At 41.6% G+C, this 14,035-nt stretch overlaps 1 protein-coding gene across 1 annotated transcript in view; it reads left to right on the forward strand.

Annotated features, from left to right (window-relative positions):
• LOC122810606 (SAP domain containing ribonucleoprotein) overlaps nt 1-14,035 on the forward strand; it is a 1,802,793-nt gene that overhangs the window by 560,907 nt on the left and 1,227,851 nt on the right. The window contains exon 8 of the mRNA XM_044082182.1: nt 9,085-9,136. Within this exon, the coding sequence (XP_043938117.1) occupies nt 9,085-9,136 (52 nt within the window). The remainder of the gene's footprint in view (nt 1-9,084; nt 9,137-14,035) is intronic.

A 14,035-nucleotide genomic window follows, 5' to 3' on the forward strand; every position in this document is an offset into this window, starting at 1 on the left:
CAGTTTGTAGAAGTTTCAAAGTTCAAAATGCTGTCCTTTCACAGCATGTTGCCTGTTATTCCCCCTTTCAGTTGCTTTGGTAATTCTAGATTTAAAGGATGCTTATTACCTTCTAGCAGTCATAGATTTCAAATGTTTTAAGTTTTATTGTGTCTGGACTACTTTTTCAGTTCTTTGCATTATCTTTTTGGGCTGTCGACTGTTCCAAGGGTGTTCACAGTGGCTAGGTCCAGTGATAGCCTATTGCAGACTGTAAGGTATTTACCTTTTCCCTTATTTACACTACTTATCTTGCAATGTCTGTTTTTCCATGCGATAGGAATATTTTGCTTCACTAAGAGAGCCCCTTCATAGATTAGGTTTTCACGAGTGCATTCACAAATCTTGTCCTATTCCATTCCACATAATAGTATTCCCAGGTTGTCTTCGGTTTGTATCCTTTCAAAGAGCTTTTCACCCACAGGAAAAAGTAGGTCTGTATCATGATTTATTCGAGTCTTGCCATTCAGTTGATTTCAAAGGGATTTGAGGATTTTAGGATTAATTACATTTGATTCTCCTGCTTTTTATAGCCAGACTCCACATAAGAAAGGTTCATTAGTATGTAAAAATCTGTATGCTTCCAAAATCAGCACACCCTAACTTTTTACAAATCCCAAAACTGGAATTTGAAAAGGGAACCGTTTTGGTGGCGAGAGCATTTTTTATGTGAATCTAGGTCTCCCATTTCCCTTTCAGTTCCAAAACTGTCTGGAGCAGCAGATACCTCTGTCTTTATTTGGAGGGGTGTTGTTGGGATAATAATACAGGGTCTTTGGAACAAAAAAGACTGACAAAACACATTAAACATTAGAGAGATGCTTGCAGTAATTAATGGATTCCGCTCTCTAAAACACCACTGTGATGTGGTACACAAACGGGGGGGGGGGTTCCAGATCGTACTGTGTAGGATAGCCATGGTAGCCTGGGGGGGTACACCAGTTGAGCACAGTATCTCTCCAGGCTTCTTGCATTCTGTCAGAACAAAATGTTGTGCTATGCAAGCTGAGCAGGGCTAGAACAGACCTGCATGAGTGGAAATTGAATCTTGGGGCCTTTCATGATATGATTCAGCTGTGGGGAAAATTTCAGATATGTTTGCCTGCATTAACAACTGTCAAGTCTGTCCAAGGACCTCTCCAAACTGGCCTGAGAAATGGATGCATTCTTATTTTCCTGTTTATTTTTTTTTTTATTTAACATTTGTTTACTGGGAAAGTCCGACTTAGAACAAAGCCAGTTTTCAGCGGAGGCCCGGGGAGAAACGCTCCAGACATGTCTTTAAAATCTGGGAGGAAACCGGACCACACTGAGGAAACCCACACAAACACAGGGAGGACATGCAGACTCCACACAGAAGGCACCCCAGCCGACAATCAAACCAGAGAGCCTCTTGCTGTGAGGCGACAGTGCTACTGCTGCACCACTGCACCATCCAAACAAGGACATGGACAAGAATGTTTGTGTATGCCATTCCACTGATAGCCAGATCATTCTGAAAATTCTGGTAAGCCGTGGTGGTACAGCGGTAGCATTGTTGCCTCACAGCAAGAGGTTCTCCTGTTCGATTTTCTGCTGGAGTGCCTTCTGTGTGGAATCTGCATGTCTTCCCCACGGTAGAGTGGCCACCGAAAGACATGCGTAAATAGGCATGCCTTGCTGAAGGTTGGGCTTCGGGCTGGCAACTCTGCACCATAAAAAAAAAAATTCTACTGCCAATCATTAGCGGACCAGAGTTCCGCTGTGGCAACCCCTAACTGGGAAAAGCCGAAAAAGGCAAACGCCATAAAGATCATTGTGGTGACTCCCTGCTGGCCGAGGCAACAGTGTTTTTTCCCCTTCTTTTGGAAATGGCCAAGGCAATTGCCACAACCTTCCTCGCAGAATTCACCTAGTCCCACAAGACAGGGGCTGTTTGAAACACCCCAGCTTGAGTCCGTCTCAGAGTGCCCAGATAGAATTCTAATACCTTTTAGCCACCTTTTTTTCAGATGACCTGCAGTAGGTATTAAGAGGCAAAGAAAGTTGCTACTAGGAAATTGTTAGTAAATGGAAAAGATTTTCTAGTTGGTATCGTATTAAGAACCAAGACCCTTTAAAGACTAGCATTTCTCTAGTTCCACAATATTTTTATCCTCTAGCCTATATTCCTCTGTCAAGATTACTCTTTTGGCCATTCCAGCATGTCTGCCCACAGATCCCCTTTTTCAGTTACTTCCATGTCATGTTGGTTGTGAAAGGGATTCTGTGTACCCATCCACTTAGAAAATAGGTGACTCCTCCTTGGGCTGTTAATTTTGTTTCTGAAAAATTAACACTTTCTCCATTCAAACCAGCTGTTCAGGATGATTTGAAGTTCTTAACATGACAGTGTTGCTGATTGCTCTGACTTTTGCAAGAAGAATGAGAGTTGCAAAATGTAATTGTGGGTCAACTTTAGCTGTTTTTCCACAAACACGGGTTTTCTTTACGGATAAATGAGGATTTTTTTGCAAAGTGGTATCTGAGTTTACTTTTGGGCCAAGCAATCTATGTCCCTTTTTCCATAACCTATAAATGAGAGAAAGCAGGGTGGGGGTTGAAGAGGGTTCATACTGTGGGTGTCCACAGACAACTCGGATACTAACTTCACAGAACTAAAACCTTTAGAAATTCTGAACACTTATTCAGTTCATTGTTTGTGAATGCTAGAAAAAAGGACAACCAATGTCAAAGCAGACAATTTCTAAATAGTTCCCATGTTATTTGCTTTTGTTATTCCCAGCATAAGAAGTCCATTCCAGGCAGTATCAAAGTGCATTCTGCTAGGGCCTTGGCTTCTTTAGTGACTTTGTGGAAGTCTGTAGACTGTAAATATTTGAGGTCGCAGCTTGGCCCTCTGTACATACTTTTACAGAGCACTGAAAACTATACTAATTTTTCCAGTCTAGAGCAAGTTTGTCTAGGATTATTCTCTATGGGATCCTGTACCCTCAACCTTAATCCTCACTCTTTTGTAGCTTGGAATTCTACCCATATAACTTTGGCTACTGCAGCAGTGATCTAATGATGAACGTATTACTGTTGAGTAAGTAAAACTTGCGCAACAGTAGATGTTCGAATAGCTCACTGATGTAGTCACTCCCTCACTGCATCTTTATTTTTTGTATGATCTTTTTTTGCCAGGATAAGATTTATTTTTATATACCTAGCACTGACCTCTTTCAGAGCTCTAGCCTCACTTTTAGTTGACATGAATGCTCTGAAGGACTTGACACCAAGATCGTTGATTTTCTCCCTGCTCTGACTGAACATTCAACAGTTTGGATGCTTGGAAGGTGGCATAAAGTTTTGTAAGCTTGCTGGCTGCGCTTTGTCCTAGGTAGGATGTAACCCATATAGCTTTGACTACTGCAGCAGTGATCTATTACATCATCCTCTGTTATGGTGAATTTACTTGCATAACTGTACTTGAGCTATAGGTGTAGACATGTAAAATGTAGCTTTGTAAGAAATGGCTGAGACTGGAATTTGAACTGCATCAAGTGGTGGATAAACTGTAAAGCATATACCACAATTTATCATTAATGTTTAGAAGGATGAAGAAACTGTAAGTAAAGCATTTTTTAATATTTATATAAGACATTGTATAAATTGCATTTTATATTATAAAGCAGTCTCGTATAGTGTGCAGTCTGGAGTATTTTAAATGTGAGGTGGTGGGCGTCGTATCAGTGACTGCCTGTATGTATTTAAAGCACTTTTTCTTCCTTGTAAGGTATCCCAGAAGCTGTTAATACGATGTTGTGATTTGGGCTGCTGGAGCAGGGAACTGTAAAGATGTGCTGATAGGTTTTTGATCCCATCTAGGTACTTTTTTCTGAGGACATGCAGCAGGTTTTAGAAGAGAATAGAACACCTACTCCTATAAAAACATACTTGGCCAAATGGGAAAATATTTTCTCATTTGTTCCTTAAAATAAAACAAGCTCTTTTCTAAGTAGGTGCCCCTCCCATTCTTCAGAAGCTGTGTGAGTTGCTCAGCTGAGGGCTAGTGTGCACCTATACACTGGCACACCTTTTGGCTTTTCATAGGTTCATAGGTTTATACTAGGCTATCTTCCCTAAGGCATTTATAAGCCTAGCCCAAATTTTTGTGGCTTACGCCACCCCTTATATGAAAAAATACTGTGCCCATTAGTTTGTTGTGCCTCTGTCCAGCAGTGACACAGAGATGATTCCCGGGATAAACCTACGATCTCCCATCCACAGGTCAAGATTTCTCTTGAACAGAGCCAGCGAGGTGCTCTGCCTCACATGGACCGGGATTTTATTCCACAGCATAGGGAGTCTCTGAGTGATAAATCTATCCCTCCAGCATGTCCTATTTTTATCCGTGCTAAGGTTTAAGTTGCTTGCTCTAGTGGTTTTGGTGGATTTGGATTTTTTGAGGAGGAGCATGTCCATTAATTCCGGGTTGGACATGGCCTTGTATGTCAGGCACATGTCACCTCTGAGCAGACGGTATGCAACTGAATAGAGCTGGATTTTCTTCAATCTGGCAGCATATGACAGATTTTGGAGTCCCTTTATCCTTTTGGTGAGGAACTTTGGGGTCTCTCCAATTGCTGCAGATGTCTGGTGAGATACATCCCGAATGGGGCATTGTGCTCGATCATTGGTCTGATAAGTGAAGAGTACATGGGAACAATGACCTCACTAGATCTGGATGTGAATCCCTTCATGATCAGGTGGGCAATGTAGAAGGTCTTTCTAACCACTTTAGCAACGTGAGTGTCAAAAGAAAGGCCACTGTCAACCTGGGTCCCCAGGTCCCTGATAACCTCTTCTGTGCTTAGTGGATTGCCACCTATATGGTAGCTTGGGGTTACCTTGTTTTTCCCAAAGGGTATGACTATACATTTTTGGCGTTTAACTTCAGGCCATGGCTCTGGCACCAGCTATCTGTTTCCGTGAGTCCCTTCTGAAGGATATCCGTGTCCGATGCACTTTCCACTATGGCGCCCAGTTTGCAGTCGTCAGCAAACTTTGTCAGCCAAAGTCCTCCCATGTTGGCCTGTACTTCTGAGAAGTAGATGCCGAACAATAGGGGGCCAAGGACCGAGCCCTGTGGGACACCACTTGTGACCGGCTTGGAGTCTGACATAGCGCCAGCAACTCTAACCCTGTGGGTTCTGTCCTTAAGCCAGTTTGCAACCCATCTTGTGACATATGGGTTTACATTTAAGCTGGTAAGTTTTTCTACAATACCAGAGTGGGGTATTGTGTCGAAAGCCTTTGCAAGGTCAAGGTAGGCTGTATGGGACTGCCTTTCCCTCATCAATGGCCTTGGTGACTGTTTCGAAGAAGTCAACCAAGTTCAAAAGGCATGATCTGCCCTTGACGAAGCCAAACTGGGTCGGGTCCACCTGCTTGTCTTCCTTTGTATCTTCCCTCTTTTTCTTATTTCAGGTTAGACAATTTTTGAAAAGGGATTTTACATATTGGTGCACCTAGGAAACAAATGACATCTCCTTGGGATCTTAATTTTGTGTTGAAGTTAATGCTGTCCCATTTTGAACCTGCAGTCAGTCCCTTGAAATTTTGGACTTGGAAGACTGCTTTCCTTATTGTTCCGACTTTAGGCAGATGGTTGCCCAAGTTACAGGCCCTAATGTCAATGCAGCATTTTATGATTTTCTATAAGGACAGGTTGAGTGTTAAAACCAAGCCTTCCTTTATGCCAATTTTTTTCTAAGCTTACTTTAAATCAGGGCATTCATTTTCCTGTATTCTATCTTGGAAAAAAAGGCAGGGAGAGAATTCTGCATACTTTGGATGTCCATAGACACTTGAGATTTTGCTTGAGAAAGACTAAATATTTTTAGGAAATCTTACCAACTTTTTATATCTTTTGTTGTGGAAGAGCGAGGACAGTCCATATATAAACAAACTATTTCCAGATTCTGTATTGGGCAACCCAGTTTTGTTACTCTCTCACCATGGTGTAAGCCCCCCTCAGAAATTCAAAGCTGACTATACCCAAACCTGTGGGTACTTCTGATGCGTTTTGGAAGGGAGCGGACTCTACGTCTATAGTAGATGTAGCTACTTGGCATTCTCTACTCACCTTTACGAAACATTGCAAGCTAGATTCAATCTCTGTAGTTAAGGCAGGATTTGCAAAAGCCATGCCAAAAGGATTTGGACTATGGATCTTCTGCATCCACCCATTCTTAAGTTATGGCAGTTGTCCCATATAGTTAGGGCTACGGCAGTGGTGATGTAATGAAGAGCATAGTTCAGTTGTGTAAGTAAACTTACTATAACAGTAGATGTTCATATAGATGACTGTTGCAATAGTGGCAACCCCCCCCCTTTTTCCTTTCCTACTCTTGCCAGACTGAGTGGGGTACTGTAATTTCTTTGCCGTCTTGAGAAGTGATGACAATCTTTCCTGGTTTTGAGTAAATTGTAGAGCTTCAAATATCATCCTCCCTTTTGGGCAGGAAACCTGTGATTTTTGAAACTCCTGTGCATCTCTGTTATGCCAAGACATTTGTGCTAAGGGTAGACTGTGGTGAGTGATGAAGAAGCCCAGGGCTTTGTAGATTGGCCAGATATCTGATCCTTGGCAAGATGTGTCCCATGTAGTTATGGTTCATAGATAAGTACTAGGATATCAGTTTGCAGACTTGCAACCCTAATCAGTAACCAGTGCTCATAACCAAACCTTGTATATGTAAGGTAAAGACCTTAACCATTGTGCTAACCCCCCCCCCTTTTTTTTTGTTATAGTGAGTTTTTGAACATTTATTGTTAAGAAAAGTCAACGTGCCCAAGTGCACATTATGTAAGCTGATACAACAGTGAAGATTGGCAGTGAGAGGTAGGGGACAGTTGAATTTCAGATCATTGGCCATTCGATCCTTATCCTTCTTGGGACATATCACTGCATTATCCTGCTGACTGTTTCCCAAAATGTTTTGCAAACTAACTTTATTGATAGCTGAAGTTCTGAGTAATGGGCAGCCTCAAATTCTCCACAAGTATATTTTGTGTTGTCATCCTTGAGGCTGGAGGGAATGTTATATGTTTTATTGACTTGGTTTGTAATGGTGTGTAGAGAAGTTCCTGCTGGCAGACAATAGGGGGAAAAACTTGCCTTTAAAAGTTATTTGTCTACTGCTGTCATAGCCGGCCTTAGGCATAGGCCAACTAGGCGGCCACCTAGGGTGCCGCTGTAGCAGGGGAGCTTTTCTAGTGTTTATTTGGCGTAGGTAGACCACGATGGGGGCTCCACGTGGTATGAGGGGAAGCAGTTGGAGCCCTTTTGCCTAGAGCACCAATTCACCTAAGGCTGCTCCTGACTGCTGTCATACTTCCACGTCAGATGGTTTACTGATTGTTATGCTTTTCCTGAATTGAATTGTAAAGCTGTGGAAATCTGCGCATAGAAATATATGTATGCATCTTAACACGCTGCTCTTTCAGTATGCACCTTCAAGTACTGAAAGCGAGTTTAGATGTGATTTCTTGTGTAAATCTTTTTTTTAGTAGATTGAGTGTGTGTGTTGGGGAGAGGGGGGACATAACTCTCAACTGTTTAGATTTTCACAGGGTGTCCAGATGCTTACCTCATATTTTTGATCTTTTCCTCCTAAAATTTGCAGCTTTCTGGCAAATCATTGCGAACTGAAATCACTAAATACTTGCATACATTTGAGTTTCAGACTTCATATCCTATAGAAAATGAATTATAATGCTAAACCTATTATTCTAGCAACTTTCTAAGTTTATAAGAACAGTAGTTAAATCTGTCCCTGATTTGGGGGCTTTTGTCCCCCCATTGTTGTTATCTTTGTCTGTATTCCTTGTGCTTAGATATTGAGAGGTACAGTGGTGGAGGTGATTTATCAGGGGTGGAGGATGATGGTGTTAATAGTTTATCTGGGAATTTAAAACTTATCAGTTGCTTATGCAAATCTTGATGCTTGTGACTAATTTTAATGGTGGTCATGTACCTTTTTAAATGAAGCCAAGATTTTTATGTGAAATCCAGACATTGAGAAAAGATGTAGTGTGTATAGTAATTTACATAGTTTTCATTAACCTTTAGTTGTAATGTTGATTTTAAATTTTAACTCTGTTCATTGTTCTCTTGTATACAATATGTCTGGTCTGTTGTCTGCATCATGTTTGCAATTGGTCATTGTCTGTGTAACATACCATTGTTTGGTATTAAATGCATAAAGTGCTCAGATTATTTTGAGCTGTCTTGCATGTAAAAGTGTCTGGCTGCAGTAGATGCATTAAATAAGACAATCTGGAGGTTGCAACATTCAGACTGACAGTTAAATTAGTCTGTAGGTGCATGAATAGTTTAAGGAACAGGTTTACAGCTTTATTGCAAATGTGGGCATTTTTCCAGTGAACATTTGTTGGGTATCTTTTGGGCCACTGCTGCTTGCTCAGCCACAAGTTCTTCCACAGTTAGTCAATGTATTTATTCCTCTGTAAGTTGAGAAGTGATTATAGACGCTGGTCGTCCAGTTAACCATTAGGGTTTTCTAGTTTTATGCCCAACTCCCTCTCTCTTCAGTGGGCTTTCATGAGATGTCACAAATGTGAAAACTTTCATTGCATTTAACTGTGGGTGGTGTGCACATTCTCTCCATGAAGACTGCAGTATGAATGGGAATCTATGCAGCCAAGCACACCTGACTCATTACAGCATACGCTGTATTATTTTTTTTTTTCCTGTAGCTGCCTTCCTGCAGCATTTTGGACCACCTCCCTCTCCTCTGCTAGGATGAGCAAACTTGCATTGTCCACATTGTACCATCCTCTGCACCTGGCTTGTCCAGTGGCCTGAGGTACTAATCTATCTGCGGTCACTTGGTCATAGTTAGGGTTTCGTCCTTTTATGTCATTAAGCCAGGCAGGCTTACTAGACCTTTGGAGGTAAATGAGAATGTCTTTGCTCTTACATCTTCACTGATTTGTTTTCTGATATTTTTATAAGAAAAAAATAGTATAAAATCTATATTTTTGCTTTGATTTCAGGACACCACCCCAGAAAGTTGTGAAAATCTCACCTGGAATGTCACAGCATGAGGTTTGTTTTCACTATGTACTTTTATATTTGCTAATGCTACTTTCAGAAATTATTCTTGGTTAGTGGGCTGTGGCAGAGGCACACCTGTTTTCATGATTTGTTTGTGTAAGGTTTGAATATCTCCGTTACCACATTTCCTTTGCAGGTATAGGATAAAAAGTTGAGATTCTTTGTACTTTGCTTTTGTGTGTGAATTTGGGTTTAATTCCTTGTATGCAAAAAAGCAATAGATGCTGATTGATCCTATTTCCTGTACATGAAGGGTTTGGAGAGACTGCTTTTGTTTTATATACAGAAAGTGTTCTGGAAATTCCCTCCTTTTAGCTGTGTAGTTGGAAGGAAGCTAAGCCCCTGGTTTATATGCAAGTGTTCCTTTTGTGGAGGTGGTGGTACAGTGACTTTTTGACAGCCATTTTCTTCTACAGATGTCATGACAGTAAGGTCTTAAAACTTTTGGGTTCTTTAAGTAGACTTTTGTAGAGCCAGAATTGTTTTATAAATGGTCTTAAATGTTGTGCAGTTTGCAGGAAGTTGAAATGGTTTTAAGAATCCTTATTTTATAGGTTCATAGGTTAGTACTAAGTTGAAATGGTTTTGAGAATCCGTATTATTTTACCCAGATGGTTGCAGTATGGAAGATGGCAAAAGAGGCAGTTTAATCATTCTTGTATCTTGGGATGATGTATAAAGAACCTTGAGTCAGTCTTGTATTTGTTTCATCTGAGTGGCATGATGGTGTTTTGTGCTGAGTTGAGTTAGTGGATTTACCATGTAAAAGTTCACTTCTTCCAAGTGGTTATGTATCTGCCAAAGTTGACAGTTTTTGTGATACTTTTTTAATATAATTATTGTTTGTAGTGCTGTTCTAGTGATTTTTGCAAATGTTATTGTAATGACTGTATACATTTGGATATGATTATTTTCGTATTTCACTGTTGCAGTCATTACATTTGGGTAATCTGCTGGCAGGGTGCTCTCAGTTGGCCTGATTTAACAAAGTCTTGGGTCCTGCGTCAGTTGCTGTCCCTTCTTCCATGACGTCAGGTCGTCAGGGGTATAAAACATGCAGCCGACGCCATTATATCAGTCTTTCTTGCCATGCGGTGCCCGAAGCAGAAGCAGTTCGCAAGTGCCAGTCAGCCGACTCCTGAAATTTTCTTTTTCTTTTTCGAGTTTCAGAACCGAAGTCTTCAACTAAAAGCTAAGTACCTCATTTGGGGAAACTTTTTCTTGCTCCTTACCAATGTCAGTAAAAGTTAATAATTGCATTACTTGTGGGAAGCAAATACCTCATAAGGATTTTCATTTGTACTGTATTCCTTGCCTAGGCCCTGACCACAAGGTACCTTGCTGTCGGTTTTGAGCTAAATTTAATCAACACACTATTAAACGTCAGTATATTTTCGCTCACAATTTAATTATCCAGAAATGTCGTCTGTTAGCATTCCGACTACCGGAATACCTAAAAAACGCAAAGAAAAAGACAGACCGCCGAGGTCCAAAACTGATGATGCTTCTCCTAAGCCAGTCGCCAGTTCGCTGGTACTCAGTGAGGTGCTTTCGCAGACCCTGATACCTGCTACTTCTGATTTGCAGGCCTCTACTGAGACCCATTCAGAGTCCGGTATGCCACGAGATGCTTCAGTTATGGAACCCGTGGATGTCTCTACATTAGATGGGTTCAGAGCTGCTATGCAGGCACCGGCTTCTGAGGGTGTTTTCAGGCCTACAGATTTGTATGTTAGACCGATGCCATCTTCAAAACTAAGGCCAAAATCTAAATCTATGTCTAAAAAACTGACACCTGGGCCACATGTGCAGGCCCCAATGCCTAAAAAAAATGATCGAAATGGCTGAAGATTTAATTACTCTGATCAGGGGTATCCAACCCCCCCCCCCCCCTTCTAAGAGGCCTAGGCAAGACATTTATTATGAATCTTGTGACCAGGATTCTATTTCTTATTATTCTTCTAATGAACAGGATTTGTCTATACCTACTTATGAGGACTCTGCAGAAGATTCCATTCCTTCTGCCTCTCCCCCTGAGGATTTTTCTTTCTGGGAAACTTTACATACCTTAAGGGAACATTTCCACTGGGAAAGTCAGGATTTCTCTGAATCTAAAAAGAGACTTAGGGATTTTCTTCTTCTTCCTCAGCATAGGCCTTTGGCTATACTAGACATTGTTGATGGTGTTTTTTCAGAATCTAGTATGGCTCCTGATTCTTTGCCTCCGGCTCCTTGTAAGCCAGACAGATACTACAGGGTTCCTGACTCCCACAAATTCCTTTCCAAAAATCCTATTGCTGATCCTGATACTCCTGAATCTCAGGGTCCCAAGGGCATTAAGGGCCTCTACTGCTAAAAATCCTACCCCTTCTGATAGAGATTCCAAGGCACTGGATAGATGGGGCAAGAAGGTTTACACTTCTGCAGCCTTGGCAATCAGGGCTTTAAACTCGATTTCATATGCTTAAATATAAACAGCATATTATGGGACTACTTAAACAGAAAATTATGTTAATTTCTGACTGTTTGGAAAATAAAGATTTCTAGAATTTATTGCATTCAGCTGAACAAGTTGGAAAACCTGCTTTGCAATGTGATTTTGGTTCTTTGGAGGCCTCTTGCAGGGCTGCTGTAACTGGGTCTGTGCTAAGAAGGCATGCTTGGCTCAAAGAGCAAACTCTGCCTGATCATGTTAAAGCAAAATTGTTGGATGCTCCTTTACAACAGGACCGTCTCTTTGGTAATAAGGCTGTAGAAATTTAAAAAAAGATAGAAGATAAAGCTAAATCTATGCAAACTGTGAAATATTTCTTACAAGCGCAACCTCCAAGATTTAGTAGACACTGGCTTAATAAGAACTGGTCCTTTCCAGTTCCTTCAAGATCCACTCAAGTCAAACCCAGACATTCCAAAGGCTCCAGGTTTCAGCCACAAGGGACTTTTAGAACAAAACAATGGGGTGCCTCCAACTCCAAATCTGGAAACAACAAGGCACCTCCTTATAGTAAACGGTCTCTGATTTCTCCGCTACACTCACCAAGCACATAACTTTTAGCCGCCCCTTTGGGGTGAAAACTGGCACTTCATGTACGAAACTGGCAACTTATAACCCAGGACAAATGGGTTTTAAATATAGTATCCAAGGAATACAGATTTCATTTCCACACGTTGCCAATCCCAAACGGATGGCCAGACCTGCCCCCAAATCAGTGAGCAGAGGCCCAGAAACAGGTTGTGTCCCTCATGAACATGGGGGCTATTCAACCAGTACCAGAAGAGGAAAAGAGACATGGTTTCTATTCAAGACTTTTCCTGGTACCCAGAAAAGACAAATCATGGCATCCAATTCTGGACTTATCTACTCTAAACACATTCCTGGACTTTCCAAAATTCAAGATGCTGACTCAACAGTTACTTCTTATGCTAGGCAAAGATGCCTGGTTGGTAACTCTAGACTTAAGAGGCTTGCCTGCATATCCCAATCAGGGAATCTTGCAGAAGATACTTCCGCTTCAAAGCAGGCTACTTGCATTACCAGTTCTCTGCACTGCCCTTTGGCTTAGCTACTGCGCCCAGGGTCTTCACAAAGTGCCTGACTCCAGTAATTGCATTTTGCAGGCAAATAAATATTCAAATATATGCATACCTGGATGACTGTCTAATTCAGGCAGAAAACAAGGATGTTCTTCTAAAGCATCTGGCATTTGTAAAAAGGGTTCTAACTTGTCTAGGGTACACCATAAACGAAAAGAAATCACAACTGGTACCCTCTCAAAAAATTACATTCCTGGGTGCAAGCTTGAATAGAACTGCCCAGATGACTTACCTTAAGCCAGAAAAGCAAATTCAGTTGGTGTCTTACTTTAAACAGGTGGCCACAAAAGCCCTGCTTTCTGCAAGACAAATTCTACAAGCCTTGGGGTTCATGGCCTCCTGCATTCTTCTAATTCCATATGCAAGACTACATATGAGGAAACTTCAGTGGTACTTAAAAAGTTTATGGAGCCAACATTGTCACAGCCTGGAAACAATGAATGTTATGTAGTCCAATCTCGCCTACATTCTTACCCGTGGGTTCGAAGCTGAACCTCTGCTCCGACTGGGCCATACTCTCGCTCGAAGTCTTCAATTGGCTCGTGGCTAAGAGGTATCCCATGCTACAATGAGCCTATCCCAGATCTCGTTTGCCGCTCATACATCTCCAACGTGGTCTCGCTCTTGGCCGTGGCCAAGTACAATTTTTCTACTTATTTTTCAACTTAGTAGCTCCAAAAAGCTATTTTCCTAGCTAGTGCGTGTGTTTTGCTTCTGACCGGTTCAGTTGAACTTTTCTTGGTATCCCACTTCCCTTGGTGTTTACGGGCTAGGCCCGTTTCAGTTAGAGGACCTAGTCCTCCCTGTTTTTTGTTTCTTGTTGTGTAGCAGGTTGATCCCTTTTGTTAGCGGGTTCTTTGTTGTGTGACTGTTTGTTCCCTTTTTTTCCTGGGCTAGGCCTGTTTGACTTAGAGGACCTATTCCTCCCTGTAGTTATCCCGCGGTCTCTAGGCCATTTAAGTTAGAGGCTCTAGTTTCCCATGCTCTGTTTGGTTTCTGTGGGGAAGGTGCCCCTACCGTTTCCCCCTGTGTGTGTGTGTGTTCTTGCCTTTAACATGTCTAAAGATTCTAAAGAGCACAGGCCTCCGGGCTTTAAAAAGTGTGTCAGGTGTAACAACAAGATGTATTTGACGGATGGGCACTGTGTGCGTGTATTGCTTGGGAGCTATTCATTTACAAGAATCCTGCTTGTTCTGTCACGCTTTCAGCCCTTGCGTGCTGCAAGAGTAATATTAAGGGGATTGCTGAAATCTTCCTTTGAAGATGATTTGGAGAGGTCTTCCAGTTTTAGGTCCT

This window comes from Protopterus annectens, chromosome 9.part0 (assembly GCF_019279795.1).
Source record: "Protopterus annectens isolate FY-2018-M chromosome 9.part0, PAN1.0, whole genome shotgun sequence".
Taxonomy (NCBI): domain Eukaryota; kingdom Metazoa; phylum Chordata; order Ceratodontiformes; family Protopteridae; genus Protopterus; species Protopterus annectens.